Source organism: Durio zibethinus, chromosome 9, assembly GCF_047325235.1.
Source record: "Durio zibethinus cultivar Kanyao isolate XHJ-2024 chromosome 9, ASM4732523v1, whole genome shotgun sequence".
NCBI lineage: Eukaryota > Viridiplantae > Streptophyta > Magnoliopsida > Malvales > Malvaceae > Durio > Durio zibethinus.
This window is the reverse complement of record NC_143170.1, coordinates 4,170,922-4,187,571: the sequence shown is the minus strand read 5'-3', so window position 1 is coordinate 4,187,571 and position 16,650 is coordinate 4,170,922. Positions and strand designations below refer to the sequence as shown.

General features: G+C 35.4%; 1 protein-coding gene and 1 long non-coding RNA gene across 3 annotated transcripts; both read left to right on the top strand.

Annotated features, from left to right (window-relative positions):
• Window positions 1–1,051: 1,051 nt before the first annotated feature.
• LOC149516730 (uncharacterized) lies at window positions 1,052–2,172 on the top strand. Of its 2 annotated transcripts, none has more exons than XR_016345377.1 (3): window positions 1,052–1,177; window positions 1,273–1,319; window positions 1,498–2,089. It is a non-coding gene; the product is annotated as an uncharacterized LOC149516730 (long non-coding RNA). The 2 variants fall into 2 exon arrangements; XR_016345376.1 differs by having other exon boundaries at window positions 1,076–1,208; window positions 1,277–1,319; window positions 1,498–2,172.
• An 11,166-nt stretch (window positions 2,173–13,338) lies between these two features.
• On the top strand, window positions 13,339–16,638 carry LOC111307743 (protein KINESIN LIGHT CHAIN-RELATED 1-like). The gene is made up of 3 exons (XM_022905908.2): window positions 13,339–14,232; window positions 14,910–15,818; window positions 16,177–16,638. The coding sequence occupies exons 1-3, from the start codon at window positions 13,613–13,615 to the stop codon at window positions 16,400–16,402; spliced, it is 1,755 nt and encodes a 584-aa protein (XP_022761643.2). The 5' UTR covers window positions 13,339–13,612; the 3' UTR covers window positions 16,403–16,638.
• Window positions 16,639–16,650: the final 12 nt, after the last annotated feature.

The window sequence follows — 16,650 nt, the reverse complement described above, 5'->3', positions numbered from 1 at the left end:
AGACCCTTTACATGAGAGATTCATGGCTTTTGTCTCATTGCAAATGTAGAGCTACTGCTGATATTTTACTGATATTGATGCAGTAGTAAGCATTCAACATGAATACAGATACCAAACAGTAAGCTATTCCTGTATCGTTTGATAATCAATTGGAGCACTTATCTACCAAGGGTTGACATAATCAAGTGCCTTTGCAGATCTTCAAAAGACAAATTAACTTGATCCGAAATTGCATAGACTACATTTTTTAGAGGGAATCAGAAAGAGATCAACCATTAATATATGTAACAGTAGGAACCTTTTGGTCACAAAAAGCCCTAATGTAATAAGAGCAAGCTACACGGAGTAATTATTATTAGACAGCTGCTGAGTTTTTAATAATAACCTTGGTAGTGCCAGCCATCAGTTTCTCAGTTTGCCAGCAAAATCTGATAGTGTTTGAGATGAAGTTTGTTTTTACTAGTTAGTTTATTTGAGTTCCACCTTGACAAAGAACATTACCATCATTTCTTTCTTCCATCTAGGGAAAATTAATTTGATAGCCAGTGCTGATAAGTGATATGATCTACATATATAGGACACCGAGTGTAGCCTATCTCCTTATTACAGCCTTCCAGAAAGTTTTATACTGTAATAAAGCTACATATATAGCAAGAAGTAACTCTCTCAAGTCTGACTTGGAGATCAAATTAACACTGATGTCAAAATTTGTGTAAGAGCCGAAGTACTTGGGTGTCGATTTGAACATGTCACGTTCTCGCTATATTGGCTCATCGATAAAGACATTCACTTGACAAAAGTATAATGGATTAGGGCAAATTGCATTTGATATTCGAGTATACGGTAGTCAATAGGTAATCATTCACAAAATTGTTGAGCCTTGAAAGACTTATGCAATGCCTAAAAGAAAAGACTATATGTATGGAGCTAATTGATCCATGCAAGGTTGATTGCTACCTAACAATTGAATTTGGATGAGTGCATCATCATTATTCTACAACGCTTTTGACTAGTTTGCCATAGAAACAATCAGCTTGGCCCCCTTCTTAACCAATATAAATCTGCATTTTTTTTTTCTCCTCCATTTTAACAGCACCACCCGCATTATCCAACATGGGCCCTTATGCTAAAACCATGATTCTCTTTCTCTTGTTAGTCTATCTCGATCCGTTTATCGGTGAGCAAAAATTTCAAGCATTCAAAGGCAAGTAGTTTAAGTAAATTTTCAGACATTTCTAAAGGTGATTAACAAAGTTTTGTTATATTATGCAGGCAGAGTTAAGGGCTCGGAGCATGGTGTAAACTCTGCAACTAATGAGGTAAGTTAACAGCTAGGATATTAAAATTTTGATCTGTCCTAATACATAAAATGAGGACTATAAATTGACGTATCCTTTACTCAAAAGAAAAAAAAAAGGGGCCTCAAAGTTCATTTGATAGTTCAAGGTACTGTACTTTGCTAAATATATAATGACCGCTTCGAAGTGGATGATTCAGGTGAAGATGAGGAAGCTGATACTAGATGTTGACGTTCAAATGGACTATAGGCCGATTACTGCAAATCCTAAACATGAACCGGGACCGCCCAGAGGAAATTAAATCTGAAATATCAGCAGGAGGTGGCAGCTGAACCTGAAGTAAGTTGAAGGCCCTTGAGGAAATACTTCTTGTACTACTAAAATATGATCCTTGGTGGCTTTTGAATCTAAAAGCTTAAGTAATAGTTACTTTATAATAATTTTTTTTTCCCTTTTTGGGTTGTCTGTATGTTTTAACTTGTATCAGTTGTATGAGTATAGTTTATTGCTGTTAAGCTACGAATAAATGTAAATAATCCTTATCTCAGCGGCGTATTTAAGACTTGTCTTCCTTGGATAAGAAGAATCAAAATTATTACAGCAATTAAGAAGCAGATCTTGAATTCAGGAGATTAGAATCCAAAATGGCTGGCTTATTCCCTCGTGTCTTTTTTTTTTTTATACTTGAGAATGTCAAAGTATTGAAGTGATCAGTTCAGTATTCTATCAATGGATTACGTAGCTACTAGCTTATTCCCTTCCGTCTTTTCTTGGCAACAGCTGGCCATTTTCAGCTCTGCAGTCTTGATCTCAATGGTATATATTGAAGAAAAAAAGGATTAAAGTTGAACAAATTGAGTTGCAGATAGGCTGTCTGCTTTGTTGGAAGAAAAAAAATCGATGTGTTGTTGCTCTTTAATTCCCTGTTCCATGTTTCATGAATATGTTTTACAGATAAAAATGAATCATCACTATATAATATGCGAGAAAGTATCCATGAATATTGCTATTACTACAAAATTTTAGCAACTCATTTAAAATGCAGAAATGGTGATAGTTACAGTTTGTGCCGAGCTCCAACCTCAAGGTGTTCTTGGAAAAATAAAAAAGAAGCGCAGTGAGACAGAAAGGCAAGGTGTATTCCCTGTGTGTTTGCACTCTGACACACAAATCAGATAAAATAAAATCTAGAAGGAAGTAGGAAGGAAGAGATGGGTCTTGGATACGTGCTTGGACTTTCATATTTATAGATGAGCAATAAAAGACTAAAAACAGCACCGAGTTGATGCAGTATTGAGCATGTCAGATCTACCTGACATGTCAGATCGACACAAATGACAGAAATATCTCTGGTAGGCTACTGAAAGCTTCTAAGAGGGAAAAAGACCACCATGCCCTTTTGACCACCAAATGCCCATTACATTCTATCCTCCCGCCACACAATCTGAGTATTAGGCTACTGGATGTTTGATTGATGCATCCGATGTAAGGTAGGTGGAAAAAAGGAAAATAATGTGTAATTTAATTCTTTAAGGCCGACGTCACTGAGTAGGTTTGTATTGAAAGATAAATAATCTTAAGCCATGGTCTAATTTGGTGAAGATTTGATATTGAGCCATGGTCCGATTTGGTGAGGATCTAATCTTACGCTTATGCCTCGAGCTGAGTGCATAGTCGACTTGAAGGTTACTGAGATGTAAATTATTCAGAGTGATTCGAAATTAGTGGTGGAGCTCGTCTAGTCGATGTGAGACTTGTGTTTTATTTTAGGGGTTTGAGTTTGGGCCCTTTACTTTGAATTCTGGTGACAAGTTGGGCATCTAGTCTATTATAGGGAGTTGTTCGATTTGGCTCGTTCAAGCTAAGATTTGTCTGGTCTAGTTGGTTTGACAACATTAAATAAGGAGAAAGATAGTTTGAATGAAAAAATTTAGATAGCAAAGATGAAAAGACATTTACCTTTTTTCACTTTGATGGGTGACATGATTTGTGCTATTCTTCTGATCTGTCGTGTGGCTATATAAATGGGTTTTAGGGATCTAGTTTTCCACTGTTTTTGCTTTCTTTGCTTTCGATCCAATTTGAACATTTCGACCTTAAAAGCTTTTCAGCCTTAGAGTTTTTCTACATTTTTTTTATACGTATTCTTAACTATGTATTTTAGTGTAAGTTTTAGGGAGGCTGAGAGTTGTCAAGTAGAACCTATGGGAGGTCAGCACGGGCAAATTGACAATGATTTGATCCCACCATTCATTAGGAAATATAATTGTGAGAAAATGGCTTTCTGGTTTAATCTGATGTCTAAGGAAGGGTAACGACAAAACGAAAAAAAATTCGGGTAAAATGAGAACAAATCTTGAGCATGGAAGAGCTATGTACTTAGATAAACTTTGACTTACAAAATCCATCACTTTTTTCTTATCTTTTAGGTCAGTCCATCTTCTATGGCTAACTTTATTTCATTTTCGATTGTTTCCTCTTCTGGGGTTCATTCATATCAATTTTCTTCTACTTATACTCTTTTCTCCATCAATACTTCTGTTGTCACTTTATTCCATCCCAATTAATTCTTGTCGAGATCTCTTCCTTTTCTGAGGGTCTTCACCTCATCCCTCTTTCCTTAGAGTTAAGTTACTCTCAACTATAGTTTCATTTCAAAATCTTAAAATTTCTCATGAGTCAAAATCTTTTGACAATGAAGATTTTGAAGAAGAAGGTTTCAAGGAAGAATAAGAAGAAAGAAGTACCTTGGTTGAAGAAAAATATGACAAAGAGAGGAATCCTATGAAGTAGGATGCTGGTCGAGGTCTCTATATATACTCTTTATGACCTCGTCATGATCTCTAAAGACATGATGAGCGAACTAAATGGTAGGACAAATCTTGAAAACTATTCTAACATATGTTTAGCTCATCACATTTGTGTTCTAATGATGCTTTTTTTTTTTTTTTATAGAGAGGTATAGTGTAATAATATCAAACTTCTTAGATCAGGCCATTGATAAAGTAGAGCCATATTGGCTCAATGTATATTAGAATTCTTTTATGGCAAGTTTGAGTTTTCTATTTCATTCTTTATTTTTTTTAATTTTTAATTTTTATAATTTAATTATCACTCAACTCACTCATAACTTTGTATGGTACATAGTTACCTTCATCTTTTTTTATTAGTGTTTAAACATTCTTTCTTCTCTTCCCTTATTCAAGGAAATCTTTTCTCTCAAAAAACACCACAGCAATAATATGTGATACTACATAACAGCTCGACCCAACAAGAAATTATTTGCTAATTGCTTGAGCTTAATAAAGAAGCTATTTTTTTTTACCTTGAGAAGCAAAAAATAAATAAAATAGTGAGCATGAGGTAAAGGCTATTTTTTAGGTTGAGACTTGAGAGATAAAAAGTACACCTGACATTTTCATGGATGCATCAGTGACTCTCTTTATCCTAGATCTATCAGATTGAGATAAACTTTTGAAATATACCTATAGGGGGAGCTTATCATTGATGCCCATAGTTGACCTCTCCCGATGTAATAAACAAGATGAAGTACTAAGGTAGATATAAGGTAATCTCAAAAGATTTTATTTTAACATGATTTTATCTAACTATTAGCTTGGTTTTACAGAGATGGCTACCAATGATAACTTTGACCTCAGTTTGTACCAGCACACCTCTAGGCCCAATAAGGGCCAAAAAAATTTAACTCGATGTCCTATCTCGTGAGGGAGACAAAGCCATCAATACCTCACTGCACTTCTCTCGTAACCTAAAAATTGAAAGCTAAGGTTGGCCGAGATCTATCCTCAATGCCAGCACCAACACTTCTTTTTCTTGCTAAAAAACCACATGTAGATGTCTCATTTTCCACCCTTAAGAACCACGAGGCTAAGGCATTAAGGCCTAGCTCAGAGAAGATCTTGACAAGGTTGGAATATACTATAATCGACGATCTTACCATGAACTTCGACGTGACAAGAAGGTTTTACAAGGTCATGGTTTCTCTTCTTGATGAGTACTACGTAACCTCAGCTGATTTTTTATTACTTTTTATTTCTCTAAGTTTTAGTTCTTTTTGTATAGTCCAACAAAAATTTTCACCTTAGCCTTTGGAGAACACCAACAAAACACTCCAGCATGCCTACCTTGCCATAGGTCACCTGTTAAAGATCGAGAAAGACATGGCTATCTTGGTCAAATAGCATAAAAAAAGCTCAAACATATTAGGTAAATGTTAAGTTCAGCCTCGGTGTGTCCTACAAAAAGAAGGTTGAGTTAAAAAAGAGGAACGATGAGCTGACAACAACACTGAAGGCCATCTCGATTGATAAAGTCTCAGCTGAGTCTATGAAAGAGCAAGCCAATCTTAAGCTCAACAATGCTTAGGCTGAGATAACAAAGTTGAGGTCTGAGCTAAAAGCCAGGAAAAAAAAGAGAAAGAGCTAAAGATAAAGGCTACAGAGGAGTTTAAGGTTTCTAACGAGTTCTTCCAAATGAAGGTGGAGTTCTCTAGAAATATGCTCGATGCCTTTCAGCTAGCCAATGATGAGGTATTGTTTAAAATTTTCACCTTTAACCTTAAATTTTTTGATATTGATATCAATAATATCATATTTGTTGCTATTGCCCTTGCTGATAGAGATACTGCTTTTGTTACTACTGACATATATATATATATATATATTTTTTTACTTTTGTAAATTTTTTGGTTAGGTCAATTTTACCTTAGATTTTGATGACTTGTCTGACAAACAATTTTTATACTTAACAAAAATGAAATAAAATTTTTTTATTCAGTTTAATCCAAGTTTCAGCTCAATTCTATTTTTTTTTTATTTGTATAAGTTTAAGCACGGTTAATCAAAGAAATCTAAGCTCGATTAACTGAATTGGTGATTTACATAACTTGGATTAAATTAACTTGAAAATCTATCTAAGTTATGGGTCAGTTTTGTTAGATCAATTAGGTGTAAGCTCATTAAGCATAATTTGATTTTTGCAATCCAGTACAATATATAAGTGTGAGATTGGTTTAGACCGAGCTATTGAAAGTAGACTTTTAAATTATCTACATTCCACATCCTTAAAGTGATGTTGCCATTCATATCTTGTAGCTTGTAGGTTGTATCATGGACGATCTCTTTGACTATATATGATTATTTTCAGGTCAAGATTAATTTTTCACCTTGGTTATCTACTCTGAGGTTTCAACTTTTCTAAGTTTCAAGTTACTTTTTTTGATATGCTTACGTTTGACCCTTTTATTATAATAATTGATTATTTTTTGTTAAAAAGCTACTATCTGTGTTAGGGCTATATCCCTTTGTTCTTCGACAAGGTTTAAGTCGGCCCTAAACGCTTATTCATTTTCTTCTTTTGACTCTAATTTTCCTCTTAAGCTTGAAAGATTGATTTTAATAGGTACCATAACATTTGTTTCAAATGCCAGATGAAATGAGATTTCACCAATTGATACTTTCATGGTTGTTTTTAAGGTCCATAGCACCCCCGATAGCTTATCGACTTATTTTCTCTTTGTTACGTTGAGTCTCCTTTTTAGTGCTTTTAATATTATTTTGTTCGCAGCTTCAACCTATCCATTAAACTAAGGGTGGGCAAACGACGTGAATTTGAAGTTGACATGAAGGTTTAGACACCATTCTTTGAACCATGAGTTTTTGAATTGTCTGTCATTATCAATTATTATGGACTAAGGTGAGCTAAATTTATAGACTATATTTTTCTACACAAAACTTAACGTGGCCCTCTGTAGTAGTGGCCAAAGCCTCGACTTTAAGCTATTTTGTGAAGTAATTTATTATTACTCAGACAAATCTCTTTTGGCTTATGACCGGAGTGAATGGTACGAGGACATTCATTCTCCATTACATGAAGGGTCATAAGCTGATGATAGGAGTGAGCTTAGTCAAAGAAAAATGTTGCATGTGAGCAAACTTTTGACATTTATCACATCTCTTTACCAGTTCAGTTACGTCTTTTCTGATAGTAGGCTAATAGTAGCCTTACTTAAGTACTTTGTATCCTAGTGGCCAAGGTTCGAGGTGGTTTTCATATATTCCTTCATGGATTTCACATAGGATATAGTCTGTTTCTTCTTTATCAACACATCTTAGACAATGTAGGCTAAAAAATCTTTTATATAATTTTTTCTTAATCATTATCTACTGATGAGCTTTTTTTATCAATGCTTTAGCTTAAATTTTATCTTTTGGTAGTGTTCCTATGGTTAAATATGCCTTGATCGATGTCATCTAGATTTTTTTTTATGATTTATCCTATGAGTTTATCCTCGATTCTTTTGTATGTCAACTCTTTTACCAAGACTTAGTATGGATTTTTTATTGTAATTTTTGAGGCCAACTTAGATAAATACTCTGCTAGTGAGTTTTTGACCTTAGTATTTTCTTTATCTTGACTTTTTTGAAACCAGCCACTAAGGCCAGCATTTTGGCTAGATATTTTTGAATTTTATCCTCTTGAGCTTCAAACTCTCTACTTATTTGGTCAATTACTAGCTAGGAGTCGCTATATGTGGTTATATATTCAACATTAAGCTCGGTGGCCAACCTTAAACCAATCATCAGTGCCCTATATTTCGCTTCATTATTAGAAGCCTAAACTTGAATCTCAGGGCATATGAGTATTATAGTTCTTTCGGACAGATCAGAATAAGATCGACCTTCTATTATGATTTGTGGCCAATTCATCAATAAAAAACTTTTAATTTTTCTTATCTGAGGTATCTATTTTTTTTCTCATGTTGTCTTTTAAAATGGCCCAAGGTGAGCTCAATGACAAAATCTATTAGCACATGAGATTTCATTGTTGACTTAAGTAAAATGTACAGCTCAAATTCATTGAGCTCTATTGCCCATTTGATTAGTCTCCCTAATATTTCAAGCTTTTGTAAAAGCTGTCTTAGTGGTTAATCGACCAACACGTCAATTACATAAGTTCAAAAATATAGCCTGAGTTTTTTGGCCGAAGTGACAACTATGTAAGCTAACTTTTCTATACCATTATAGTTAATTTCTAGCTCTGTTAATACTTTGCTCACAAAATATATCGATCTTTGTTTTTCTTCATTTTCTCAGACTAAAATCGAGCCGATGGCTTAGTCTATGATGGCTAAGTATAAGTATAAGGTTTCGTTAGACTTCAGCATAGATATGATAAGTGGAGAGGATAAGAACTCTTTGAGTTTTTCAAAAGCTTTTTAACATTGAAGGGTCCACCTGAATCAAAGACATTTTTGAGAATTTTAAAAAAAGACAGACATCATTCTGTTGATTTGGATATGAATTGGCTCAAGACGGCTATTCTGCTCATTAACCTCTATACTTTTTTTATCGAGGTTGATGCTTTAATGTTTAAGATTACTTGAACCTTTTATGGGTTCAACTCTATCCCTTTTTTGTTGATCATGTAATTGAGAAACTTACCGGACATAACCTTAAAAGCATATTTGTTTGGGTTAAGCCTTATATTATACTTTCTCAAGTTGTTAAAGGTTTCTCTAAGGTCTTCTAAGTGCTCGATCGAGCTCTTACTATTGACTATCATGTTGTTCACATATACTTTCATGTTACAATTGATTTGATTTTTAAACACCTTATTTACCAGCCTTTGGTAGGTCATCCCTATATTTTTCAGTTCAAAAGGCATTACCTTGTAATAATAAAAGCCTTTTCAGTAACAAAGACTGTCTTTTCCTCATCATCTTTTAACATTGTGATTTGGTTGTAGTTTAAATAGATTTTCATAAAACTAAAGAGGTCATGCTTGATGCTATCATTTACCAGCCAATTATGCTAGGGAGAGGAAAGCTATTTTTTAGGTAGGCTTTATTTATGTCGATAAAGTTAACGTATATCCTTTATTTTTTACTGTGCTTTTTTATCATGACCACGTTGGCTATATATTTAGGGTAATATACCTCTTAAATGAAGTTTGCTCGTAATAATTTATCAATCTCTTTCTTGATAGCCTATTATTTTTTTAGGACAAAGATTCTTTTATTTTGTCGAATTGATTTTACCTTAAAATTAGTGTGTAACCTATGAACGATCATTTTGATATCAATTTTAAGTATATCAGATGGTGTCCAAGCAAGCAGATTGGTATTATTTTTTAAGTGTTGAATTAACTGATCCTTATGTTAAAGTTTGATTTGATATACAGATACTTTTCGAGGACGGCATCCCAAAGCAGAATTGTTACAAGATTTTTTATTGGCTTAGGTCAGTATTCGTTTAAATATGACCTTTGATCAATTATCTCTTTTTGTTCAATTAGGTGAGGATAACAGATCTCGACGTGATGATCAATATATTATGGATAACTTATTGAATATATAAGTAGTGAAATTGGTATGTATTTTTCATTTTATATTGTATTTTTGGCCAGCGTATTAGTTCGATCCAAATAATATGCAGTTGTTCACGCTGGCTTAAAAACTTGATTGTCTTTGTAGTTACCACAAAAAATTCAAAAAATAAAATAAAATATTTCTTTTTGTTATAGTTTAAGAGCTCAGAGTAACTTAATAATGCGTTTCTATGAAGTCAATTTTATGTTCTAGCTTCTTGCTTGTAACTTTCTGCTTTTTGTTGACTTTCACTATTTACCCTTCTTTAGTGTTTTTATTTTTAGTCAAACTGTCAGTCTATTTTCTAGTCTTTCATTTTATTGTTGAGATATAACACTAACATGTCATAGACTGGTCTCTCTCAATTTTTTCAACCCTATTAGGTGTTAAAAATTTTACTTTCAGATGGGGAGCTAAACCTATAAGCCACATAACAGACTGGCTAGGTCAGTCCAATATCATATTGTAGGTCGATGGGACATTTACCACTATAAATTCTATAACCATAGTGATTGTCTTAGGTTCTATCCTTAAAGAGATTAGTAGTTTGATTGCTTCTTTCATGGGCACCTGTTCATTCTTAAACCTTACCAATGTTATGGTGATCGGATGTAATCGATCTTCACTAATTTTTATTTTCTTCATGATACCTTATTACATGATGTCAGTCTAGCTTATATTGTAGAATAAGATTATCTTGACTACATAGTTATACACTATGGCTATAATCATTATAGCATCATTGTGGGAGTATTAAATTCCCTTAAGATTTTATGATATGAATGAGATCGACTTATCTCTTTAATCTTTTTCTCTTTTTACCGTGGTGCTTACTGCCATGATTATGTTTAGGTTGAATTTCCTTTTGGTTGAAGTGGAGTTACCTCCAATGATCACATTAATCACTCCGACGATTAGCCTATTGTTATTAGTTCAACCTTATTTTTGTCTAGCCTCATTTTCTTAGTTTTATTTTTTTTTACCTTTTTTTTTTACTCCAGGTGAGCTTTTTTTTTATATTGTTTATAATCTGTTTTGGGCTGATCTTGTCTTCACTGTTTTACAAACCTTCTTAGTTGACCTTTTCTTATTAAGGCTTTAATCTCATTTTTTAGATCGACACAATCTTTAGTGTTATGGCTTATGTCCCTATGAAGGCCTATCTTTTGGTTGAATCTTTTCTTATATTCTGTCTTAATAGCTTTGACCATATAAGGTTGAAATTTCTTTCAATTTACATCAGAATCCTTTCTCGAGAGGTATTCAGTGCAGTATAGCTTATTTCTTTACTGGAGCTTTTAACCTTATGTTGTCTCTCTCTTGGGAAAGGATCATAGAAATCCTTACCTTTTTTACGATTGAAAAGGTAGGATGAACCTCTTTCACCTCGATCATCAAAAAGAAAGGATGAGCCTCTCTCATCTTGGCCACCAAGAAAGAGGGATGAGCTTCTTTTACTTCGATTTGTTTTCATTGTAGTTTCGATGTTTATATACTTTTCGACTTTTAGTAGGACGTCGGCCAGTGTTCTAGGTAGTTCTAATGACAAAGTTAACTTTAAGTGATACTCTTTATCGTTGAGTCCACTTGTTAGGGCAACCGTAACAGTCGTTTGCTTTAGGTCTTTAACCTACAGAGCTTTTGCATTAAAATGCGTAACATAGCTCTTAAAGATTCATTCCGACCTTGGTGGATCAACATCAAGCTCAAAATTATCTTTTTCACTCTTTGATTGTTGATAAATCGAGATAGAAAAGAGTGGCTGAACTCATTGAACGTCGTAATTGACCTCGATTCTAGATTGCTATACCAGGATCGAGTTATACCCTTCATTGTAGTAGCTAGGCATTTGCACATTAAAGTCTCATCTGCCCTTTGCATCATTATGTTAGTTCTATAAAGTTTCAAATAATCGAAGGGGTTAAAAGTATTATTGTAGGTTTCCAAGGTTAGTATTTTGAACTCTTTGAGAGGTATGGCTCTACCGATTTCTTCGATGAAGGGCGAGGTCTCCAGGAATTTGAGCTTATCCTTAAAGGCTACTACTTTCGTTTTTAGTTCTTTTTTCATAACTTGTATCCAAGCTTCTAAATCTCTGTTTGGTTGAGGTTTGAGATTTGTTTGTTTGAATTTTTAGGCTGTAGCATGTGTTGAATTATGGTTGGGGTATTGGTAGATTGGGGTGGTGTGCTTCTCTTCTTTAAAGGTTGTGAAGGCTTCCACCTCTTCATAGCTCTATTGTCTGATAGCAGCTTACCAACCAAGGGTGATTAGGTCAGGCATTTTGAAACTTGTGGTGGAATTTTGGTTTGTGATATCTGCTTAAGGGCTTGTATCTATTCGGTCAAGGCTTGAAATTGTTCCATGGTTGGTCCTGCCTGTGGTTGCATAGGTCGGATAGAATGTTGGCTATGATGGATTTCTATTCTAGTCGGGACGATCATCACTCATTCCTTTAAGAGTCTTTTCCTTGGTGGCATTGCTTTATGCTCGACTAATGGGTGGAAAAAGGGTCCCCATACCTGGTCGCCAAATATTTGTGCCAAGCTCCAATCTTAGGACGTTCCTAGATAAACAAAAGTAAAAGGCAGTGAGAGGCAAAGACAGGGTATGTTCCTTGTGTTTGCATTTACACTCTGCCTTTACACTCCGACATGCAAGTCAAATAGAATGAGGTCAAGAAGTAAGTAGGAATGAAGGGATGGGTCTTAGATCAATTTACTTTAGTGGTACCTAGACTTTCATATTTATAAGTGAGCAATAGAAAACTATCAAGAAATAATAAAGACAATGCCAAACTGATATGATAATGAATATGTCAAATCGACTTGATATGTCAAGTTGATATAAATAATAAAAATATTTTTAGTTATTTGTTGAAGACTTCTAAAAAAAATCATTATATTTTTTGACCACCGAATACACCTAACAATTACTATAGGAAAAAAAAAGTAACAAGTTATGTAAGCTAAAGGAAAGTCTCTGAAAAATACCAATTTAATGCAACAAACTACTGAATAAAACAAAAGAACCTTCCAATTTTCAATCCAGAAAGAAAGAGTAAAGCACCTTTGTGGTTAAATGCACCAATATTTCAATATAAATATCCATGGTCAAAATCAAATATTTTTCAACAAAGTAAGAATATTCTTATTCCATAACCTCAATTGTATAATTATTTTGGTCCTTTAGGATAAACAAGCTATAATGAAACATATAATTTATAATTATTATAATATAATTAATTAATCATAATTTAAATTTATATAAAATTTATATTTTTAAATAACAAACTTATACATAATTTTTATTGTAATTAATTAATTATAATATTATAATAAAAATTATAAGTAAAATGCTTCTCTTGCTATGCCACTTGTTCACTCTCTTTCCTCTTTTAAAATTTGTAATTTTCAATTTTTTTATAAGGTTTATCGATTTGCAAGACGTTGTCGTTTAGAAGTTAGTAAGTTTAAACGGCAACAGACACGAGGAAGCAGTGTTAACCGACGAGTCAACGGTCTTTTACCACGTGGCATACGGTAAATGGCCACGTATGAGACCGTCGGAAACGGCACGGAGTCAGCTCCAAAAAGGCAAAACAGTTAAAAGATACTACTCCATGTCTACTCTTCAAGTTCTACTGCTACTTTAGTTGATGTCCGTTCGTTCGTTGCCCGTATATTACACGACACTTTCCGGAATTTACCATTCATTCCTCTAACGAAATTCATAATCACAACACTGACCTCAAGCCTTCCTCTCAGTTGAAGAACTTCACAAAGAGAGTGGTGGCCTGTTCTAATCTTAAAAAATCTCTTTTATTTTTTTAATTCCTTTATCTCCTTCATCAAATCAGCCAAGTTTCGTTTCCTCTTCCAAATAAAATTTTCTAATTTCGCGTTTCCAATTTATTTTTCAACCAATGCCGGGTCTCGTCTCCGTTAAATCTCCACCCGACGCCCCACAGCTACGGATTACAGTTCCGGAGCCACCGCCTCATAATCCACCGCGAACCCCTAACAGAAAGCCTCCATCTCCTTCCCCTTCCCGATCTAAGCCTTCCCCTGCCCGCTCCGCCAAGAAACCTCCACCCCAGTCACCTAACCCGGACGATTCCTCGCTTGACAACCCGGATCTCGGCCCCTTTTTACTCAAATTGGCCCGAGACACTATCGCTTCGGGGGAGGGTACTAGTAAAGCTTTGGACTACGCGGTTCGAGCGGCGAAGTCGTTCGAGAGATGCTCCGTGGAAGGTGAGCCCAACTTGGATCTCGCGATGAGCTTGCATGTGCTGGCGGCGATTTATTGCAGTTTGGGGAGGTTCGATGAGGCAGTTCCGGTGTTGGAGCGGGCGATTCAAGTAACCGATGTGGATCGAGGCTCCGATCACGCGTTGGCTGCTTTTTCGGGGCATATGCAGCTGGGGGACACGTACTCGATGCTGGGTCAAGTGGAGAAGTCGATTGGTTGCTATGAAGAGGGGCTAAAGATTCAGATCAAGGCTCTGGGAGAGACCGATGCCAGAGTTGGCGAGACTTGCAGGTTATCTTACTCTCTTTTTGTTATTAAGGTTCAATAGGAGATTTCAGATCTTTTGGGTGTTTGTGATAAATCGGGATAGACGCAGATATGTACTATTTGGGGAGAGAGGGAAAGGTAGGATAATGAGAGAGAAAAGGTAGGGGTTATTTGGTAATTTGGGTTGAGTTCGATGAAATCAGCTCCTCCTTATTGAAATTCGAAGCATTGGGGAAGGAAACTATTTTCTTGGGATTAGAAATGGGTACCATTTCTCGTCATTGGCTTAGCATCGCTCCTTTTGAAGAGTATGTGAACACTTCTGTAAATGGCCGATCGCTGAAATCTGGAAATCTAAAGGATTAATTTTATTCTGTTTTCTAAAGTAGTGTAACTTTTGACTAGAAATTTAAAGCCATATAGCAAGTAGCAACCAAGCGTTTATAGAGTTTTAGCTATGTGCCTCTTTCTTGGTTCTTCTTAAATTGTGTAATTAATGAATGGTTTATGGGCTTTAGCTTTAAATACAGGGATATTAGTGAAGGTTTAGTTTTGGCTGGGTGTATTTATTTTTCCATGCAGAGATTCTTGTTGATGCATTTGTATGGCAATAGATTTGTTCTGTTTCCAGGTTTTGCCCAGAATGATTGTTTGTGTTTTTGTATAATCAATAGTATGTTCATGATCAATGGAAATGACAGGTACTTGGCTGAGGCCCATGTTCAAGCAATGCAATTTGATAAAGCTGAAGAATTGTGCAAGAAAACTCTTGAAATTCATCGTGCTCACAGTGAACCAGCATCGCTTGAAGAGGCAGCTGACCGCCGGTTGATGGCACTCATATGTGAGGCAAAGGGAGATTATGAAGCAGCCCTTGAGCACCTTGTCCTAGCCAGCATGGCAATGATTGCTAATGGACAGGAGAATGAGGTGGCCGCTATTGATGTTAGCATTGGCAATATTTACATGTCTTTATGTCGCTTCGATGAGGCCGTCTTCTCCTACCAAAAGGCACTAACAGTATTAAAATCGTCGAAGGGTGACAACCACCCTTCTGTTGCCTCTGTCTTTGTACGTCTTGCGGATCTATACCACAGGACGGGAAAGCTCCGAGAATCGAAGTCCTATTGTGAAAGTGCCCTGAGGATCTTCGCAAAACCTGTGCCTGGAACCACAGCAGAAGAGATAGCTGGTGGGTTAACAGAAATTTCGGCCATATTTGAATCTGTGGATGAGCCTAAGGAGGCATTGAAGCTCTTGCAGAAGGCAATGAAGTTGTTGGAAGAAAAACCAGGACAGCAAAGCACAATTGCAGGAATTGAAGCACGGATGGGGGTGATGTCTTACATTCTTGGGAGGTATGAAGAGGCAAGGAACTCTTTTGAGAGTGCAGTAGCAAAGCTTAGAGCAAGCGGGGAGAGGAAGTCAGCCTTCTTCGGGGTTGTGTTGAACCAGTTGGGCTTGGCTTGTGTCCAGTTGTTCAAGATAGATGAGGCTGCTGAGTTGTTTGAAGAAGCCAGAGCGATACTCGAGCAGGAATGTGGCCCATGTCATCAAGATACTCTGGGAGTATATAGCAATCTTGCAGCAACTTATGATGCTATGGGAAGGTAACTAATATTTTAAACTACTCTGCATCTAATTCTATTCAACCTATCTTATGATTGATATACCTGCAGATCATTAGTATTACTTACTGGATTTTAGGCTTGTGTTACAGACAAAATGGAAAATAAAATTAGAAGGAATAAATTGGAAATGGGAGTGAAAGTTTGATATAGTAGTTTCGATTTTTGTTCTATCATGTATTCTTAAGTACTATTAACATCTAACAGTGACATAAGTATGGATGAATTTGATATGCTTTTATGGTACAATACATCTAATTTCTTAATGTTTTATATTTTAAATTTCCTCTGTAACTTTAACTCCAGAATTCAATTACTTATCTTTTGATGGAAAAATCAGGGTTGAAGATGCAATCGAGATATTGGAATATTTACTAAAATTGCGAGAAGAAAAACTTGGAATTGCAAATCCTGATTTTGAAGATGAAAAAAGCAGGCTGGCTGAGCTCCTGAAAGAAGCAGGCAGGTCGCGAAACAGAAAAGCAAAATCACTGGAAAATCTAATGGATACCAACTCAAGGAGGACGAAAAAAGAGGGGACAAAAAGATGGGGTTTCAGAATTTGAAGTTGTTCCTCCCAGCGCATATCCATTCGATTTTCCAACATATACACATTCTGTAACATAGAAGATCATGTATAGTGTTACAATTTGTAACTTGTTGAGCTTTCCTGTTTTCCGAGCTTTACGATCTCACTTGTTTTCATTTTTAACTATCGTTAAGGTCCGTGATGTGCTCTCGAAATTTGCAAAGAATGCCCATTTGAGTGAATAAATTTGATCATAATGTTTCCATTTCTTTCTATTCATAGCTC

Excerpts from the sequence above, each read along its gene's own strand:
- LOC111307743 (XM_022905908.2), top strand. The coding sequence starts at position 13,613 with ATGCCGGGTCTCGTCTCCGTTAAATCTCCACCCGACGCCCCACAGCTA. Across the intron at positions 14,233-14,909 it reads AGAGTTGGCGAGACTTGCAG|GTACTTGGCTGAGGCCCATG; the intron begins GTTATCTTACTC and ends TGGAAATGACAG. Across the intron at positions 15,819-16,176 it reads ACTTATGATGCTATGGGAAG|GGTTGAAGATGCAATCGAGA; the intron begins GTAACTAATATT and ends TGGAAAAATCAG.